A 20115-nucleotide genomic window follows, 5' to 3' on the forward strand; every position below is an offset into this window, starting at 1 on the left:
AGCCTTGACTTTCTGGTGCAGTGATGATGGGATCGCCTTCAACTCATGAAGCCAAGGGCGACCTAACAGCAGATTGAAAGAAGCCTTGATGTCCACCACCTGAAACTTGGTGCGACGTTCAATAGCTCCAGTAGTGATATTCAACATGATAGTACCCACGGCTTGACGGCGAGTATTATCATAAGCTCGGATTCCCTGAGTGGAGGGAATTAATTCTTCATCTTTTATGCCCAACTTCCTTGCAGTGCGCAACGGGCATACATTGATTGCTGAGCCATTATCGACTAGGCTCATGGGAATATTCATTTGCCTACATACCACAGTAAGATGTAGGGCTTTGTTATGTTGATCCCCTTCCGGGGGCAAATCCTTGTCAGAAAAGGAAATCAAGTTGCTAGGACTTGGCAACTCAGTAGTAAGAAAGCTGACTAGTCCTTGAGGAGTCATGTCACTATCAACTCCTATCTTCACCAGAGCATTCATCACAGCCTTCCGATGCTCATAGGACGTAGCCAACAGCTTCCAAACATTCATTTCCACCTTGGTTTTCTGTAATTGTTTGATCACATCGTTGCTTACAGGGTCGATGGGATCAACTATTGGTTGTGCTTGCAGTGGAGGTGTGGATGGGGTAGGTTGCTGTAACCTTCCAGTTCTGGTGAGAACCTTGACTTCAGGATCTCCCCAAACATCTTCACTATCTCTCAAACTGACAACGCCAAGAGATGAACAAACTATGTCTTTGAGATAGACGTCCTCATCATCACTATCCCAAATTCCGTTAACTTCTTCACAGCTTGAAATATAAATAACTTCTGGTAGGGGTTCATTGACAGGTTGGATGAGTGTTGACGGATCAAAGGAGACTTCATCTCCCATGATAGCCAAAGCATCAGAAAGAGGACCTGTTTGAATATTAGGCTTCTTGCCCCCTGGAGGGACAGGAAGTTGGTTAGCATCAATCAAGTCCTGGATTGCATCCTTCAACTTCCAACATTTTTCAGTAGTATGACCTTTGCCTTGATGGAATTTGCAGTGAGCATTGGGGTCATAGCTAGCAGTTCTGTTCTCTGGTCGAGGTTCTAGAAATGGTCCAATTGGCATAATCAATCCTTGACCATGCAGGCGATCGAAAGCCGCGTCATAAGTCATTCCCAAAGGCGTGTAAACCCTCCTTGGCCTTTGGAATCTCTGAGGGGCAGCATTAAGAGCCAGCACATCGTTGATGTTGACATTGTTGGTAGCATTATTGGGCTTGGAAGACGAAGAATAAGGACTGTCGTTCTTCTTGTTTTTCCAAGTGTTGTTGTTGTTAGTGTTGTTGCTACCAGCAGTCTTCATCAGTTCATCTTCGATATTGATTCCAATATCGTATACAGCTTCAAAAGTGTTCAGCGGCAGGAATTTCAAATGTTGCTTATACTTGTGAGTCAGATTTGCAATAAACAGGCGAACAATCTCTTTCTCTTTAGGAGGATCCACCAAGAGTGCAGCTGTTTCCCTCCACCTGCTTAGATAAGTAGTGTAGCCTTCATTCTCTTTTTGTTTGAGAATGGAGAGTTCACGTTCAGAAGTTTTGGTTTGGATGTTACACCTGTACCGGTTCATGAAACTTTCAGTAACATCCTCCCAAGTTGCAACGTGTTTGGATTCTAAAGAGTAGAACCATTGTTGACAGGCATGCTCCAGGGAAAGAGGGAACACAGTAGGGAAGAGTGTTACATCTAACCCCTTAAGAGCCATAGTTGCAGAAAAGGCCTTCAAGTGAAACATAGGGTTATCAGTAGGCTTAAACTTAGGAATGTCAGCAGTGGAAAACTTCTCAGGAAGTTTGTCCCTTATGTTTAGAGAAGTGGCAGGTTGTTCCACATAGGTGAACTCTTCAGAAATCTTACTCATTTGTTCCCTGATTTTGTCTATCGCAGCTGCAGCAGTATTGCTTTGATTGTTCTGTTCTACCGTGTGAACCCTGGTAGTGAGCGATTCCATCATAGCAGCCAACCTGTCAACGGCACGGTTAAGGTTTTCCATATCTTCTTTGGTGGCCATTGGTTGAAAGTAAATGGGAGATGGGTTTCGCGGAGATGCTTGTGGTGGTTTTCTTGTACGCCTCTTAGGTTGTTGAGGTAGCGACTCAAATCGTAATAGTCTACCTCTGCTTCTTGACCAAGTGTTGTGACATTGAAATGAACGCACATTTAATGACTAAACTTATCCTTGACCCATCCGGAAAATAAAAAGGGAAAGAGAAAGAGTTTTAACAAAGAAAGTATGTATGGGAGGATACCATCCGACTTACTCTTTAAAAAAAACGGAAAAAAAAAGAACGCTAGACTTTCCTAATGTACGGTCACGAACAAAATAGTGAAAGACTCGAGGAAAAAAGTGTATGAACTCGACACGACTTGTGAGTGATTAAGTGAGGTTATGGACACGTGTTATGACCGTACAGCTATACTTGACACCAAACTGGACACATAGACCACATACGCACGCACATTGAACCAAAAAGACAGACGGGACATTTTCCTGGGCACCGTGTCATGGTGCTGACTGTCGTGACACGGTACAACCCACCGTCAGACGGCAGAAGGTACCGTGCCACGGCACTGTTCACCGTGTCACGGCAGACTTGCTGTGACGCGGTGCTCAGTTCCAGGCCTATTTTCCAGATTTTAATTAATTTTATAGTCCGTTCTAATTACTAAGTGGAAATAAAAACCCTCGGTCATAGATTAGTCCAAAACAAAATGAACAAACACATGTGGGTTAGTATCAAATAAACCACGTAGCATTTAGTCACAATGATGCAAGCCTACGATCAAGTTCTCAACCTAAAGTCAAGTTCTACGTTCGACTATGGTCAAGCTTTGGGTATCAAAAGGGTACCATGGTTAAGAGTTTGGACGCGTTAGCAAGGCAGCCTCCCTTGAGGGTGTATGCCAACGGGCGGCTCCGCGAGTTCGTGATGAAATCGAACTCGACTCCATGGTTTGGGTGGATTTAATAACTCGGATGAACCCTTATTGCCATGAGCGTTTTTGGGTTGATAGAGCTTAAATCCCTCGGGGCTAAGACGTATGTAGAACACATACGTTTTTTCAGAAAAATCGAAGGAAGTCAACTGTGAGAAGAGAAAATAAGCCACTGGACTGATTTTAGAACTGCCGTGACACGGCAAAATTTCCCGTGCCACGGTACAGTGCACCGTTAGACGGTACATTGTACCGTGACACGGCAAACTCTGCCGTGACACGGCAGTCAGAAATTCTGACTGGTGCCCTATTTTTCTTCGTACGCAATCAAGTTATTCAATTTTTCTACGGGACAGACCCAAATTCGACGTTAAAACGTCGATGTTTATGCAAAAATGCCAAATTAATCACAGGAATATTTTTCAAGAATCTTTCAAGTCTCATCCACTCATCTCAATTAAATACCGATCACTCAAATCAGTAAATAACCAAGAATCCTCCCCAGTGGAGTCGCCAAATTATAGGCGTCGTTTGAAGCGCGCCTACGTAGAAGCATGTGTAAATATGCTTGGCACTCATAGGAAGTGGGAATTGACATAACGATTAGGGAAAACGATTAGGGACAAATAAAGTAGGGAGCCGCCAACAAGTTTTTAAGGAACTTGTAAACCGTTCACGGATCATTAAAGGCAACCACGATTAAGGGACAACGAAGGCAACAACGATTGACCCGTGAAGGTTACACCCCATTCATAATCCATGAGATTACTAACTCCATATGGTTCGGAACCACGAAAGGAGGATCGGGGATGATGGTACGAAGTGAGTCATGGAGTCACATTCGCCCGTATTGGCCTCTACTCGATTCTTATATTGACAATTATTCCTGTGATCTCAAAGGCATACAAACAAAATATTCAATTCGCTCCAAACTATTATTATGCTAAATTGGTTTAATATTAATGCAACATATAATTCTAGAATATTGGTGATCACTTCGATTTAACAACAAGATTAAAAGGAACCTAAACCGGTTGTCCAAATTATCTTATTAGGCGTTATATTCACTTACATATTCCCTTTAAACATGCAATACGGTGATCATAATAAACAATAGAATAAACATTAATATTGGAAGCAATATAGCAATAATTCCAACAATAAAACCGTTAGAATAATAATAGAAATAAAAGGAACATGATTCCTTACTTTGATTTTGCTTGCTTGCTACTATAAAAACAATAAACGCGTTAGTAACTTCAAGGAAAATAAATAAACAATAATTAAAAAGAAATTAAATTAAAGTAAATGAGAATTGATTTGGGGCCAAACCCTCAAACAGTTCTACCTTTCACACCGTGGCTTAAGGACAGAACCTCGGGTAAAGTATGGACTCCTTGGAGTGCTTAAGGAAGGTATCTTGAAAGAGAGAAAGGTAGGCTAGTGTTTAGGCTAGAGCATAGGAGAGAAAAATGAGAGATTATTCGATGCCCCGTACATCAGAAATGAGGGGTTATTTATAGGGAAAATGTGCTGAGGGAGCACACGGAACCCTAAAATGACAGAAACCCTAAAACTGTATCCCGTGACACGGCAAAGTGTACCGTGACACGGTACAAAGTACCGTCAGACGGGAGATATTCCCGTGACACGGTGTACGTTTATGTGACGCGGGATAATTTTTAACACACGGGAAAAGAAAACGCGTTAGGGTTTACGCGGAAAGGACACGCTGTGTCCCGTGTCACATCAGGCCTCCCGTGACACGGGAGAATGTCCCGTCAGACGGGAATGTTTCCCGTGGCGCGGGATCCAGTGCCGTGACACGGGACATTTTTGTCCTTTTCCGTCTAAATTTAAATTTAACCCTAATTTTAATCAGCATTTTTAGGTGCCGATTGATAATTTCGGGCCTTTTTTCTGATTTATTAAAATCGGGCTAAAATAAAAAGGTTTGAAACAAAAGGTTTGGGCCAAAATTAAAACTATGCTTTTACCAAACATCAAGACTGATCCATGAGTTATTCAAAAATACTGATTTAATTAAACATGAATATAATTTTAAGCACTCTCGGGATTAAATACTAAACCCGACCAATAGTGGCAGTGAAAGGTTGTTCATCATCGGGCTTGGTTTTGGGGAGACATTTTTAGGTGTCTACAATCACAGATATGTTGTATGAGGAACTTGACTGAGGGAAGCCCTATAACCAAGTTCTTTGCTCTAAGTTTATCCATGAGTGAGAAGCTAGCATGTCCAAAACGTCTATGCCATAATAAAGGATCATCACTAATGGCACTCAGGCAGGTAAGGTTGTTCCTTGGAACAGAGTTCAGATCCACAATGTATGTGTTCCCTTTTCTAGTTCCTTTAAGAAGAACCCTTCCTGTTTTATCATTAATGATGTTACATGAATTAGATGTAAAATTTACAGAGTTTCCTTTATCACAGAATTGTGATATGCTCAGCAAATTGTGCATTAAACCCTCGACCAAAAGTACATTTTCTATTGAATGAGAACTGGACCTTCCTACTCTTCCTTTAGCAATCACTTCACCCTTCTTGTTGTCTCCAAAGGTCACAGTTCCTCTTGGATAGGCCTCTAGTGAGAGAAACTTTGATTTGTCTCCTGTCATATGCTTTGAACAACCACTGTCGAGGTACCATGTGTTGTTCCCCCTCACTAGGACCTGCAAAAGAACTTATTGTTTAGTTTCAGGAACCTAGGTTTCCTTGGGTTCCTTGGACGTTGAAGCAATATCAGATTTCTTTACCCAAACTTGCCTAAAATTCTTGTTAACAGACTGTTCCTTCTTGTTACAGGTAGCAACAAGATGGCCAGTTTTACCACAAAAAGTACAAACTTTATAGCTAGGCAGGTCTACATATTTTTTCTTGCCCTTATGCTTAGAACGAATGAATCCTAGACCTTCAGTTCTTTTGGTTTGAGCATTTTCAATCCACTTAGGAATTCCAACATGACTGATGCATCTTTCTTTTCGAAGCTCAAGTTCCTTCTCCAATTTTGCCTTTTCAATTCTTAACTCATCAAGATCAAATTTTAATATTTCAAAATCCTCATTAAATTTAGGCAAAGATTCAGAGGAGGAACTTGGAGATACTTCAGCATTAGCTAGTTTATATTGAGTCAATTCTACATTAACCATAATATTTTCAAACTTGAGTTTCTCATTCATTTCTTTTAAAAGAAGATTTTTGTCAAAAAGTTCAAAAAATCTGCTTTGCACATCAGTTCGTTGATTTTCAATCCACGTACTGTGTTCCTTGCAGACTTTGAGAGCTCTTTGACATTCACCTAGACGAATACTAGTGTGAGTCCATTCATCTTCCATTTCAAACACTAAATCAATGAGAGCATCTTTAGTATAAGTTTTAAGCACATTAGGATCAAGGAATACCTCTTTAGCAAGCTCATCATTGTAAGCCTTGTCATCACGTTTGGCCATCAAACACAGATGAGTTGTTTCTTCATCAGGTTGTTCCTCTTCATCCTCACTTTCAGAATCTCCCCACGCAGCTATCATAGCCTTTCTGATGTCTATTTTATTGAAAGGAGTTTTGTTGTTGTTGTTCCTGACTTGTTCCTTTGTCTTCCCTTTCCCTTTATTTGTTTCCCAAAGTGGACACTCACGAATGAAGTGTTCCAGTGATCCACATTTGTGACAACCAGAGTCAGCCTTTGAAGTAGAGGGTTTCTTGGTGAAGTTCCTTGACCTGTTGTTTCTATTGAACATTCTTTTGAACCTTCTCACCAGCATTGCAGCCTCTTCTTCATCTACTTCAGATTCTTCTTGATCTCCAGCTTTGAGAGCCAAGCCTTTTCCTCGGTTTCCTTCACTGTTGCTTGTTCCCAGGTGCAACTCATGGGTCATGAGAGAACCAGCGAGTTGCTCAATGTTGAACTTAGTGAAGTCTTTTGTTTCTTGTAAGGCAGTCACCTTGGCCCTCCATCTTTCATCTTGAGGGAGGCTTCTTAGAACTTTTCTGACCTGCTCATCAATAGGGATTTGCTTTCCAAGAGAAACAAGCTCATTAATAATGTTAGTGAATCTAGTTAACATTTCCTGAATTGATTCTTTTGGTTGCATTTCAAATCGTTCATATTTAGACATGAGCAAGTCAATTTTAGAGCGTTTCACTTCGTTAGTTCCTTCATGAGTTACTTGAAGTAAATCCCAAATTTCTTTAGCATTTTTACAACCCATCACACGATTGTGTTCATGGGGTCCAAGACCACAATGAAGTAATTTAACAGCAAGTGTATTAATTTTCATTTTTTCAAAATCTTCCTTATCAAACTCAGACATAGGTTTAGGTACTACCTCATTTTCACTGTTGGTTTTGGTAATTTCGAAATCACCAACTTCGATAACTCTCCAAACCTGGTAGTTGTCAGCTTTGATAAAGATCTCCATCCTGTTCTTCCAATAGGTGTAGAATTTCCCATTGAACATAGGAGGACGCTGCGTAGAGTAACCTTCTTCCAGTTTCTCGTGATTGTTCATCTTGATTCCAGGAACTTAACTCGTCAGGGTTTCCTGATTTCTTCGAGGAACCTGCTCTGATACCAATTGTTGACTCAAATGAACAATACAAGAGGGGGGTGAATTGTATTGTGGAGGAACTAGGGTAATTTTTGCTGAAATCTACAAGAAACTTAAACAAAAACTTTAAAGTGCAAGAGAGATTTTACGTGGAAAACTTCTTGGCCATAATCAAGAAGAAAAACCACAACCACAAGGGATTTTAAACACAACTCTTAATAATAATAGGGCAAACAACCTATTACAAATTAAGACTCTAACCTTAACGAACTTAAGTTCCCCCTCAACTGATCCCTCAATCAGTTGAGCTCTCAAATCTCTCTCTTTCTCCTTGCTTCACTCAAAGCAAACTAAACACTCTAGAGTTTACCCAAACTCTACCCCAATACAACTCAGATTAAAACTCTAAGATGCTAAGTACAAAGACACTCAAGGACTTAAGTGGATTTTGACTCTTTTCGAAAATCTTAGAAGATTGTAATGCTCAAGTGTACTTTTCAAAACAGAAAACTAATTCTATTTATACTTTGAGGAAATCAGTTGAAAGCTTCCACGTTTGCCTTAACTTCCACTTAACCACAACTTCCATAAAATTAGGAAGTGCAGTTTCGTGGAGGCTTGGGCAGCAAGCAGAAGATAATGTTTTACTGCTTCCTTCAAAATCTCAACCTCCTTGACTAAGTAAAAGAACCGTTAAAAGAGTTTCAAAAGAGATTTTACCAAGTCAGATTTTCCAAAACAATAGGATAAAGTTAAAACAGAAAATCTTTAAAATAAATAGAATAAAAGATAATTTTCCGAAAATAAAATAGAATCATTTTTAAACAAGGAAAATAAAATCTTTAAATACTGAAATTTAATCCACTTAAAATCCTATAAGAAATCAAAGTACTTAACATATGTACAAGAAGCCTAAAATAAATATTAACATTACAATAGACTCCTTGGAATCTTGAAGCTTCGACTCTGGAGCTTCAGTTCCTTACTCAAGGAACTCGGCTTCTGATTATCTTCTATGCTTATCCACAGCTCGTCCTTAGATCTTGTTCCTTGCTCCATTCTGACTCTAGAATCTCGTTGCATATAAGAACCTGTCAAGTACATCAAAGCTATTGGACAAAAGTTAAAGCTCTTATGGGTTTGCTTAGGTTCCTTGAGTCATCATCAAAACTTAAGATCAACAAATATACAAGTAAATAATATTGTTGGAGAAAACACATAAAATAAACCAAAAAAAGAGAGAAGAAAAAACAAGCTAAGACTCTTAGCTTGATGAAATTCACTAGCACTTCTGATTCTGCATCAAATTAAAAATAACAAAATAAAACTAAAATATCATTGCCTTTTTTTTTTTTTTTTTTTTTTTCTTTAGGAGAAAAACAACATTGACTTTTGGGATAATAAACTTAATCAAATTAAAATACCATAAGAAAAATCAGCATTACTGCTTTAGATTTACCTAAATTGATCAATACAATTTCTTGAATTTCATGTGATTCATTATATAAATAATAAAATCTCTACAACTAAGCTAAGGCACTAAAAAAATCTACAAAGATAAAAAAAAAATAAGAAAGACAACCACACTTTAGTGTGGCTGCAATGACAAGAGAGAGACAAGAGGGATGTAATTGTAGGCGAGATCATTGGTGGTTGCACAAGAAAACTTGAACGAATAAGCACTACATACTACAAAAATGATCAAAGAGACCTACATAAGAGACCCATCTATTAAATTAATGGTCTCTATGTTTTAAGAGCCCAAATATTTTAAATAATGGTCTCTTAGGTACAATCTTAAGGAGATGAAATTATGAAAATGTAGGAGAGATCTTTTCTTGAATAAATGGTCTCTTATTTTTATTTATTTAATTTTACAAAAGAGATACCACTTCTCTTATATAAATGGTCTCGCTCTCTCTCTCTCTCTCTCTTTTTTTTTTCTTTTCTTTTTTATTTATTTGCTTAAAAAAAAGGAGAAACCATTTCTCTTATAAATAGTCTCTCTTTTTTTTATTTGCTAAAAAAATAAAATAAAGGAGAGACCATTTCTCTTACATAAATGGTCTCTCTCTTTTTATTTTTTTTTTATTTAACTAAAATAGAGGAGAGACCACTTTTCTTAAATAAATGGTCTCTCATTAAGAAAAAAAAATTGATCTACTAGTACTACACGAATTGCCAACGTGTCAAAATACCAAAACTTAGAGCCCTCTTATTCACTCTCTTCCTTCGAACCCTAAAATTAAAATTTCCCTTCATCCTCTAGCTTACCGTTTGTCTCTTTTCATCTCTCATTTCTTTTTGGCTTCTTTTCCCTCTTTACTAATCTAATCAGTTTCCTTTCTCTACTTCCATGGAAGCTTTAAGCTTTCCGTCCCCCCCCCCCCCCCCCACCTCCCCCCTCCTCCTTTTTTGTTTATTTCTATTTTGGTGATTTTAAGTTAAAATTCGACCATGAAATTTAACCTAGGTTATGAATTTCAGCATATTAAATCGATCGTGGTTTTAAGGTCAGGGTAATTCATTTTAAATTCGTTTTTTTTTTTTGGTTATTTTTCATTCACTTTCCCTTTTTCTTCGTTTTAAATGTCGTAATTTTTATAGTTTTTGGGTGTAACTTCGGTTCTTGAGACTGTTTGTGGGTAGTTAAGTGTATTTTTAGAGTAAAAATGGGACAAGTTATAAAACTTTTTCCATCTTTTTTCGTTTTTTTTATTATTATTTTGGGAGAAAGTCGTTACCCCCCTCATTTCTGCAGTTGGAGACATCAATCAATTATGTCTTCTCTCTTCTATGTTCTAGCATAAACACTAGCAACCCTATTCTTCAAAAATACCTTCCTTAAGTACTCCTAGGAGTCTGTACTTTAACCGAGGTTCTGTCCTTAAGCCATAGCATGAAAGGTAGAGCTGTTTGAGGGTTTGGCCCCAAGTCAACTCTATTTAATTTAACTATATTATTGTTTTATTAGTTTTCCTTGAAGTTACTAACGAGTTTATTGTTTTTATAGTTGCAAACAAGCAAAATCAAAGTAAGGAATCATGTTCCTTTTATTTCTATTATTTTTCTAACGATTTTTATATTGTTGGATTATTGTTGAATTGCTTCTAATATTAATGTCTATTCTATTATATTTATGATCACGATATTGCATGTTAAAAGGAATATGTAATTGAAAATCTTACCTAACAAGATAATTTGGACAACCGGTTTATATTAGGTTCCTTTTTTTATCTTGTTACTAAATCAAGTGATCACTAATATTTTAGAATTATATGTTGCATAAATATTTAACCAATTTAGCATAATAATAGTTTGGAGCGAATTGAATATTATTTGTATGCCTTTGAGATCGCAAAATTACTTTTCACAATAAGAATCGAGTAGAGGCCAATACGGGCGAATGTGACTCCATGACTCACTTCGTACCATCATCCCCGATCCTCCTTTCTAGGTTCCGAACTATATGGAGTTAGTAATCTCATGCATTATGAATGGGGTGTAACATTCACGGGTCAATCGAATCGTCGTTGCCAATCGTTGTCCCTTATTCGTGATTGCCTTAAATGATCCGTGAACGATTTATAAGTTCCTTAAAAACTTGTTGACGGATCCCTACTTTCATTGTCCCTAATCGTTGTCCCTAATCGCATATGTCAATTCCCACTTCCTATGAGTGCCAAACATATTCACCACATGCTTTAACGTGGGCGCACTTCGAACGGGGCCTACACTTTCCGGCCCCCCATGCTTTAACGTGGGCGCACTTCGAACGGGGCCTACACTTTCCGCCGACCATGAAATATGATTTAACCTAGGTTACGAATTTCAGCATACAATCGACCATGGTTTCAAGGTAAGGGAAATTCATTTAAAATTCGTTTTTTGTTATTTTTTCGTTAAATTTCGCTTTTCTTCGTTTTAAATGTCGTAATTTTTATAGCTTTTGGGTTTAACTTCAGTTCTTGAGTTCGTTTGTGGGTAGTTAAGTGTTTGTTAGAGTAATTTCGTTGTTTGTGGTGGCGTTGGGTAGTGGTTCTTAAGGGGGGATTGTGGTTACGAGTTATAAATCAATTTGGGGTTTTGTGGGTGATGCTAGTGGTCGGTCCTGCTACCTGTGTTAGTGGAGGTGCGGTTGTTGCAGTAGGTGGCTGTTGCGAGGGCGAGAAGTCGCTGGTGTTGCGGGGGCGAGAGTTGATTTTGCTGCGGTGTTGCTGATGTTGTGGCTCTGTGGCTGGTTGTTGTGGTTTTCATTTTTATTTTTTTTGTAAATTTTATTGCTTATTTAAAAGTTTGTTTAATAAATTTTTTAATAACTCTGTGCTAATTTTGGATGTCTTTGAAACTTTTAGGATAAAAGGTAAAGATTAATGACTTTGCTCGTTGAATTATTTGATTGGCGGGAGATTATTGTACAAGATATGATTAGAAGGTGTAGATTAATATTGTTGCATTAATGAATTATTTTTAGTATGAGTTTTGTATAATTTTGGATAGAATATTGATTGTAGTATTAATAAATTTTTTTATTATTGGGTTTGTATAAATTTTGTATAAACTACATGTATAATTTTTAGTATTAATAAACTGTTTTTTTTGTTTAATTAAATTGTATTAAAATACGAATAATTTTTTTTTTTTTTTATAAAAATGAAGAAAATAGGTGGTCTTAGTTTTGAAAAAATGAGACCCTATGTTTTAAATAAGTGGTCTCAATTTTGCAAAAACTGAGACCATCTATCTTAAATAAGTGGTCTTAGTTTATAAAACAAGATTCTTAGGTCAAAGAGACCTGTGAAATAGAGATCACCCCTAAGGTAGTCTCTTTGGCCAATTTTGCAGTAGTGAAGTGGCTTACCATCTAGAGTTTTAGGCCTGTCAATTTAATTAAGTTATTTATTTATAACTTTTCAAAATTTTTAAAAAAAATCAAATCGGATCGCATTGTTGGTGAACCACGTAAATTTGTGTGCGTGTTTTCTTGTTAATTTTACATTCAATATTTGTTATTTAATTTCATGCATTCGTTATAGCATCCCATATTGGAGAAAGAAGAGAGACGTTTCTACATTAAAAGGTTGAGGAGTTACTTCTACTATTGCCAATTGGTTTAAGTATAAAACATCCTTTGAACTTATTTGTGGACTAAACTCTTCTCCCCTTCATATTCAGGTCTACTAGGCCCATTTCATTTTCTTTAAATTAAATTTTAACAAAAACAGAGTAGTCCGTAATAAAATATGGGAAGAAATATATACAACCTTCGTTTTCTTTTACTTGCAACACACCTTTTAGGCACGCAAGATTAGAATAGGGTTAGGTTCACCAAAAATAAGGTGAAGTGAACAGGGGCTTACTCTACAACTCAATCTCTTATTTAAATTTGTTATTAATATTGTCATCTACTAAATATTAACATATCTTCTTGTCAAAAGAAAAAAAAAAAAAAAAAAAAAAAAACCATATCTTTTGCATAAGCTAATATAAAGTATGACATATTTTAATGGTAAGAGCTTTAGTAATTAATTTTGAATACATGCAATGCTCAAATCTTATAGGGATAAATTTTTCAAAAGAAGTTCATGACAAAAGAGGATAGTGTCACGTGTCATATGTCACATACACTTTTTTAGGAACACTTTTTATAAGATACTTCCTCCGTTCATATTAGATGTCACATTTTATTTAGACATGTTTGCCAATGCATACTTTCTAATGCAAATATCCTTAGTTACGTAATAGTAAAATTTAAAGAAATATGATATTCAAAAAACTAATAAATAATTGTCAATGCATACTTTCTAATAAGATCTCACATGACTATACATTTTCTCAACACAAAATCACAAAACGAAGTTAAAACAAGTTATGTGAAAAGTGTACAAAGTCAAACTGTGCCATCTAATTTAGAGGGGAGGAATTAACAGAGATATAATGCCTTGATTAAACTTAGTGTCATCAATTAGGGTTGAAATTAATTTTATTCAGGGTGGCATGTTCAAGTGTCGACCCTGACATTATCATGCAAATTTAATTAAAAAGGAAACTTATCACATGAACACAGTATTTTCACCTATATAATGTAATTAATTTTCAAATAAAAAATTATTAAAAGGAGAATTCTTTGTGAAATGTTAATCATCAAATCTGCAATGTTTAATTTGGATCCAAATAGCAGATTTGGGCACAATTTTATTTGCCCGACTTCGGCTGCTTGGACTAAAACGGGTCCAATTTATATGCTTACCCAACTCACCCTAGCCTATGATCAATTAATATTGTCGATGTATTTCATAGTTGAGCAAAGTTGGACATATATTGCAAAACCTAAGGAGAGATAAAATTTGATTTTAGATTTAGTAGGACATTAGAATAGGGCAGAGCTGTCAAAAACCGACACGAACTGGTGAATCCGAATCGTTTCGAACTGTTCCGAAAAGAAACCGAACCGCTATGAACCTGTCATTTTAAAACCGTAAACCGACCTGACCCGATTTTTTAAAACCTGAAACTTAACCGATCCGAATGCTTTAGAACCGTTAATATCAATCAATATTGTCGATTTAGTAGGACATTAGAATAGGGAAATTCAATAATAATTAGAGATTTGAGATTACGATTGCAGTTTTTGGGTGTCTAACGGGGGTAGCTGTGTTCATACTACATTATTGAGATTTATGGACTTGGTCGGTTCTTCCTAGTATTGATAAACTATATTAAATGACTTTTTTATGGTCATCCATTTTTTTATATATATTTTTAATACTGATAGATACTTGTACTATCATGCATATATTTTTTATGGTCATCCATTTTTATATATAAATAACGTTTGAGGCTATTAGATTTGGGCTAATTAAGACACCATACAATTTAAGTTAATCTGGTTAATTATTTTGGAATTGAATTGAAATTGAAGAAGCACCTTGAAATGAAAAAAGGACGGTTTTTTCTCATACTTTTGAAGTTTATTTATTGAATACATTTATAGATGAGCCTCTTTTAATCTACTTTTACTAATTTAATACATTATTAATTGTACTTGATGTATAGCAATTTGTAAGATATGGTGAATATTTTGTGAATATTGCATAATACGCACGTAATTAGTTGATGACATTGGCTAAAAAAAAAGGATAATAAAAAAGAAGTTTTGGAAATTAGAGAAAGTCATCATCAGAAATTAACTTGTGTCCTTTATAGTGTCTATTTTAGTATTATATATATTATAGAATAAACAGAATAAAACTTCTTGGCGCTAATCAAGAAGAAAAACCACGACCACAAGGGATTTTAAAACTCAACTGTTAAATATAATAGGGGAAATAACCTATTACAATCTCAAAGCAATAAACATATAGAGTTCACTCAAACTCTTACCCCAAATTACAACGCAATTAGTTAAACTCTAATACAAATGACAAGGACACTTTTAGACTCAATTCAAGTGGAATGAATAAGAATAAATATGCTAGGATGCTCAAGTGTACCTTTTGCAAACTGAAGAAATTAAAGCGTTATTTATGGAGTTAGAATTGCATCCACTAATTAGTTAGTTTGTTCCACTAACTCCATGTTCCTCAACTTGAGGAGCATGTAGAAGTGAAATACTTGTGCCGCAAGTGAACGCAACTAAGGGCCTGTTCACATTTACTTAATTTCAGTTCAGTTTAGTTCAGTTCAACTTCAATCAGTTCAGTTCAGTTCAATTCAGTTTCAATCAGTTCAGTTCAGTTTAACTCTTAATTTCGCTCTCACATAAAATATTCATTTCAGCTCAATTCAGTTCAGTTCAGTTCCAATCAGTTCAGTTCAGTTCAGTTCAGCTCCAATCAGTTCAATTCAATTCAGTTCAGTTCAGCTCAGTTCAGTAAATATGAACAGACCCTAACTCATGATTTTTCAAAGCTCTTTTATTGCTTCTTTAATTTTCTCAACTAATTTGACTGATTGAAACCCACGTAAAAATAATTTCCAAAAAAAATCTTTTTCTCAAAATAAAATAATAACCAAATAAGTTAAAAGATATTTGTAAAAAATATTTCCTTCAGATGATATTTTCCAAAAGATAATTATTTACTTAAATAATATCTAATAAGAATTTAGGAAAATATAATTAGTTAAGGTAAGATAACTATTTCACTTGACTCCTACAGTCCTGCTAATGTCAATATAATTTATACGTACATGAAGCTAAAAAGATATCCTATTAACTTTTATACTCCTTGCTTTCTCTAAGGAATCTTCAACTCTGAAGTTTCCACTTTTATTGGTTGTTGTTTAGAATATGTAAATCCCTTGATTTACTCGTTAATCTTGATAGTCAAAGTATATCCCTTATAATTAGCTAACGTACATAGTCACATATTGTATCTAGTCATAGTTTGGTATGTTCAATGTTTTAATCTTGTACTATATATAATCGTGTATATTCATCGATATAATTGTAGCTTTCTAACATACTCTTTCTCATAACTCTATCATAATATTTATTTGGTCTAATAGTGTTTATGGTAAGGGATGTCGATAAAGAGCAAGATAGTGGAAGTAGTTAGGGAAAATTAAATTTCATCACTCAAAACTTCATAAAACCCCGGGCAAAATTGGATCGATAATCAAAACTAATGACAGACTACCTCCGTCGTTTCTTTTTAGTTGACACATATTTCTTTTAAGGAAGTTTTTTTAGTTGACACGTTTCCTTTTAAGGGTAAAATTGTTTACCTTGCTTTTACAAGCTACCCCACTTGCTTTTTCATTCTCTCTCACTCTCTCTCCTCTCCTTAATATATGTGCCTAAATCAAAAGCGTCAACTAAATGGAAAACGGAGGAAAAATCATTAATCCTTACCCAGCCCCCGAGAACCAACATTTCTTATTTAGGAATGGTTGTTTATCTTAGTTTCAATACATGTAATTATAAGCTCTCCTATTTTAGGAAAAAATAAACACCCAATGTGTTCCTCGAATCCTCGAATAGTAGTATATATGTCTACTTAACTAAACTTTTAGCGGAATTAACACTTGAAAGCTACAGGAGCTCAAGTATACTACTCCCTACAATATATGAAGAGAAATTTAGCGTAGAAAAAATCTTGTGCACAAAGAAGAACATAACACAACAACTAAGGATTTTGAACTCTGAACTCTTTACTATAATAGGGTAACAACCTATTACAAGTTATTGCCTCTAGTCTCAAGTTCCTCAACAACTTGTAAACTCTTAACTAGGGAGGCAGATTCGACATGTTAGCCCTGACATTATCGTCCCAATTTTATTTTTTTTTTTTAAATAAAGAATTCTTAATGATACTCCGTACGCTATATTTTCAATTTGTATTTCAAAGACTAATTGGATGAAGATTTCTTTGTTAATTACCAGTATATTGTATAGATCATTAATGTGTTAGCATTAATAATATATTACTCCCACCATTCTCCCAAAATATTCGGGGTTCGATCTCACTAAACCACTATATATACGTATCGATCATCTTATTATTTTCATTGCAACACAACAATCATCCTCCATTTCAAACTTAAATCGCAAATCATCTCATTAAATTAGTATCAAGTTACCAACAACAAAATGGCAAAACCATGTGTGGTACCGGTACGTGCAATATTCTAGCTAAAGCCTCTTAATTTGATTTTTAAAGTTTGATTGCAAAGTATTCCCACCATTTGCTTAAATCCTTCTTATTATATATAAATTTGATTATCACCGAATAGAAAAGTTTTAGATAAGTTGCAGAAATCGAAGGAGTAGGATGAGTTTCCATTTGCACTTGCTATAAGCTTATTATTATTATTATTATTATTATTATTATTATTATTATTATTATAATTATTATTATTATTATTATTATTATTATTATTATTACTATTACTATTATTATTGTTCAATTTTTTGTCGGCTATTTTGCAGTGGTCCTTTAAGCTTGAAAAAGGTGAAACGATAACGAAAATTTTGGTTAATCATGACATCGTTGTTGAAGGAATTGGGTTCGAAATAACTAAGGATGGGAAAGTAATTGAAACTAAATGGTATGAAGGCACCGGCGTTAAGTCACCTAATAGTAAAACTTCCGAGGTATTAAAACGTTTAACTTTGAGTTACTGTTTGGCTTAGAAGTAGGATTTATTATCATTTTTTTTAAGTATGCATTATACAAATACATTTACATTGGTTTCAATTCGCTGAAACTCTTTCGTTAATTAAGTATATACATTATTGAAATACATTAACGTATGTATATGCATGTAATAATTTAATGCAGGTTTCGTTATTGAATGGTGATTACCTAACCCATATAAGCGGAACATACGGGGATCACTTAGGGGAGGTATGCATCACTACAATGACGATACATACCGATTTAACCCCAGAGGGACATGGACAGTATTGTGTTTCAAAGGAGCCTAGCGTAGTAACCAATTTCTCATCCCCACTTCCAATTGATGGTTCTATTGATGGATTTTTTGGATGTACTGAAAAGTTTTTAGGTTCGATTGGAATTTATGCATCGGTAAGAAACTTGTTAATACATACATACATACATACATACATACATTTTTTGACCTTGCACAACTTTAATTTCTCACGTCTATCTGTAACTATTGAATGCATTTATACAATAAGTGGATTGGAGTAGCCTTCTAGTTTATATATGTTGGGGAATTATCTTCCTCATCTTGACAATTCGTTTAGGGGTGATATGATCGCAAGCATATATATATTATCTTAAAATAGGATGTACTCCGTATTTTTATATATATTTTTTTTGAATTCCAGGAAAAAAAGATCACAAAATTTGGGCTATATGGTGACATTAAGAGTAAAGTAAACTGGTACATCAAGCTTAAAGAAGATGATGAGATTTCCAAAATAACAATCAGGAATGGATTTCTTGTTGATGGAATTGGGTTCGAAGTCAAAAATATTATTAGTGGAAAAACTTACAAGCAAGAGTTTAGTGGTCCTGAAGAGAAAATTGATACGGTACATTTAAATAAATAATCCTCGTATTATTTTTTCTCATTTTATTACATAATACTTATTGCCAATATCTAGCAATTTAAACATATCTATTTTCTTTGTTTTAAAAACATATACAGATTACATTTGCCGAACACGAAAAGATAACAAAAGTAACAGGGAGTTGCGGAGAATATCATAAAGAGGGGATCAAAATCGCTACGATAAACATCTATACCGATTTACGTCCAGAGGGAACTGGAACATGTGGTAGTGAAGATGATTTCGATCCTGCTACTATTAAGAATTTCCAATATCATGTGACACCAAAGAGTTCTCTTGTTGGGTTTTATGGATCCTATGGAATGTTTCTTAATTCAATTGGATTTAGTGAAGAGGTAATTTATATCCAGTGTTATTCTACCTATCACAATTTTATTTTATGATTAATGGTATGTTTAATTATATATTGATTTTCTAATATTTATTTATACTGTAATAATATCTAAGATCATTCTATTTATCTACATTTTTCAGTTTATTGACGTACATAACTATGGGCCATATGGACGCATTGTATAATCTGCTGATGCTTAAGCTCATGCTCATGCTCATGCTCATGCTCATGCTCATGCTCATGCTCATGCTCATGCTCATGCTCGATCGTAAGATCAAAACCATGCGTCCCAATGCGGAATACACGAAAGAGAGTCATCCTTTATTTTAATATTTTTCTATTTATTTTTTTTAATGTGTGTTTTTTAATTTTTCCAATAAAACTTTTTATTAAATGTTTAATTTAAGCTCAAATGTACGGTTGTGTTGTCCGTTGTATTTCTTTTTTTATTTGTTTTCTGCAAGAAGGGGCAAGCCCCATGTATTTCCTTTTTGTTGACTCCTATCAAGTTTTCTTATACTCCAATAAATTGAACTACTATTTTTCTATGTTATATACTTCTTTTCTATGATTATGCAAATAAATTGCCGGATTTAGGATTTTTAATCAAGGATTACACTACGTATTAGATTAAAAAAAGGAAATCCTAAATAGCTAGCTAGAAACTTGTAACAATAAAGTAATAACTATGAACTTGTGATCTTGTTTCATAATAATCGCAACACTTTCACTGGTACATATTCTAATATGTGTAACTTTGACAGTTAATATTTGTAATTACAAACAAGTATAAAAAGTCAAAACATTATCAAGAAGTCTAAAATGTTAAAATAAAAACATACATAAAGACTAATCAAAAATATTATCAGGTAACGCCAGAAAACCAGGTAGAAAAAGGAAGATGATTATCAGGCATATGAACCGAATCCCAGTCCATGGAATTCCACAAGTTAATAGTAAAGGGACAATCTCGAAATTAATGCCCCACTGACTCTGTACAGACATGACAGAATACACAAGTGGGATCAAGTGGAATACCTTTGAGGGCCAGAACTTCCATCGTGGGAAGAGCATTATGCAAGATTTTCCAAGCAAATAATTTACCTCTAGGGAGAATAGGTAAAACCCATAAATGTTTCCACCATGAAGGATCTATAGGAATGTCCTGAACAGGAAAATGATTAGAAAGTAGGATT

At 35.0% G+C, this 20115-nt stretch overlaps 1 protein-coding gene across 1 annotated transcript; it reads left to right on the top strand.

Moving 5' to 3' along the window:
• The first annotated feature begins 586 nt into the window (after positions 1–586).
• LOC145600617 (mannose/glucose-specific lectin-like) lies at positions 587–19104 on the top strand. Its single transcript, XM_081656503.1, has 6 exons — positions 587–658; positions 17473–17637; positions 17825–18073; positions 18340–18546; positions 18663–18920; positions 19060–19104. Exons 1-6 carry the CDS (start codon positions 587–589, stop codon positions 19102–19104), a joined length of 996 nt encoding a protein of 331 aa, XP_081512629.1.
• Positions 19105–20115: the final 1011 nt, after the last annotated feature.

This window comes from Chenopodium album, chromosome 21 (genome assembly GCF_948465745.1).
Source record: "Chenopodium album chromosome 21, dcCheAlbu1.1, whole genome shotgun sequence".
Classification (NCBI taxonomy): Eukaryota; Viridiplantae; Streptophyta; class Magnoliopsida; order Caryophyllales; family Amaranthaceae; genus Chenopodium; species Chenopodium album.

What these genes read in the sequence shown, in the direction of transcription:
- LOC145600617 (XM_081656503.1), top strand. Translation starts at nt 587, where the DNA reads ATGGGATCAACTATTGGTTGTGCTTGCAGTGGAGGTGTGGATGGGGTA. An exon ending in CTAATAGTAAAACTTCCGAG is followed by an intron (nt 17,638 to 17,824) that starts GTATTAAAACGT and finishes AATTTAATGCAG; the next exon opens with GTTTCGTTATTGAATGGTGA. An exon ending in CTGAAGAGAAAATTGATACG is followed by an intron (nt 18,547 to 18,662) that starts GTACATTTAAAT and finishes AAACATATACAG; the next exon opens with ATTACATTTGCCGAACACGA.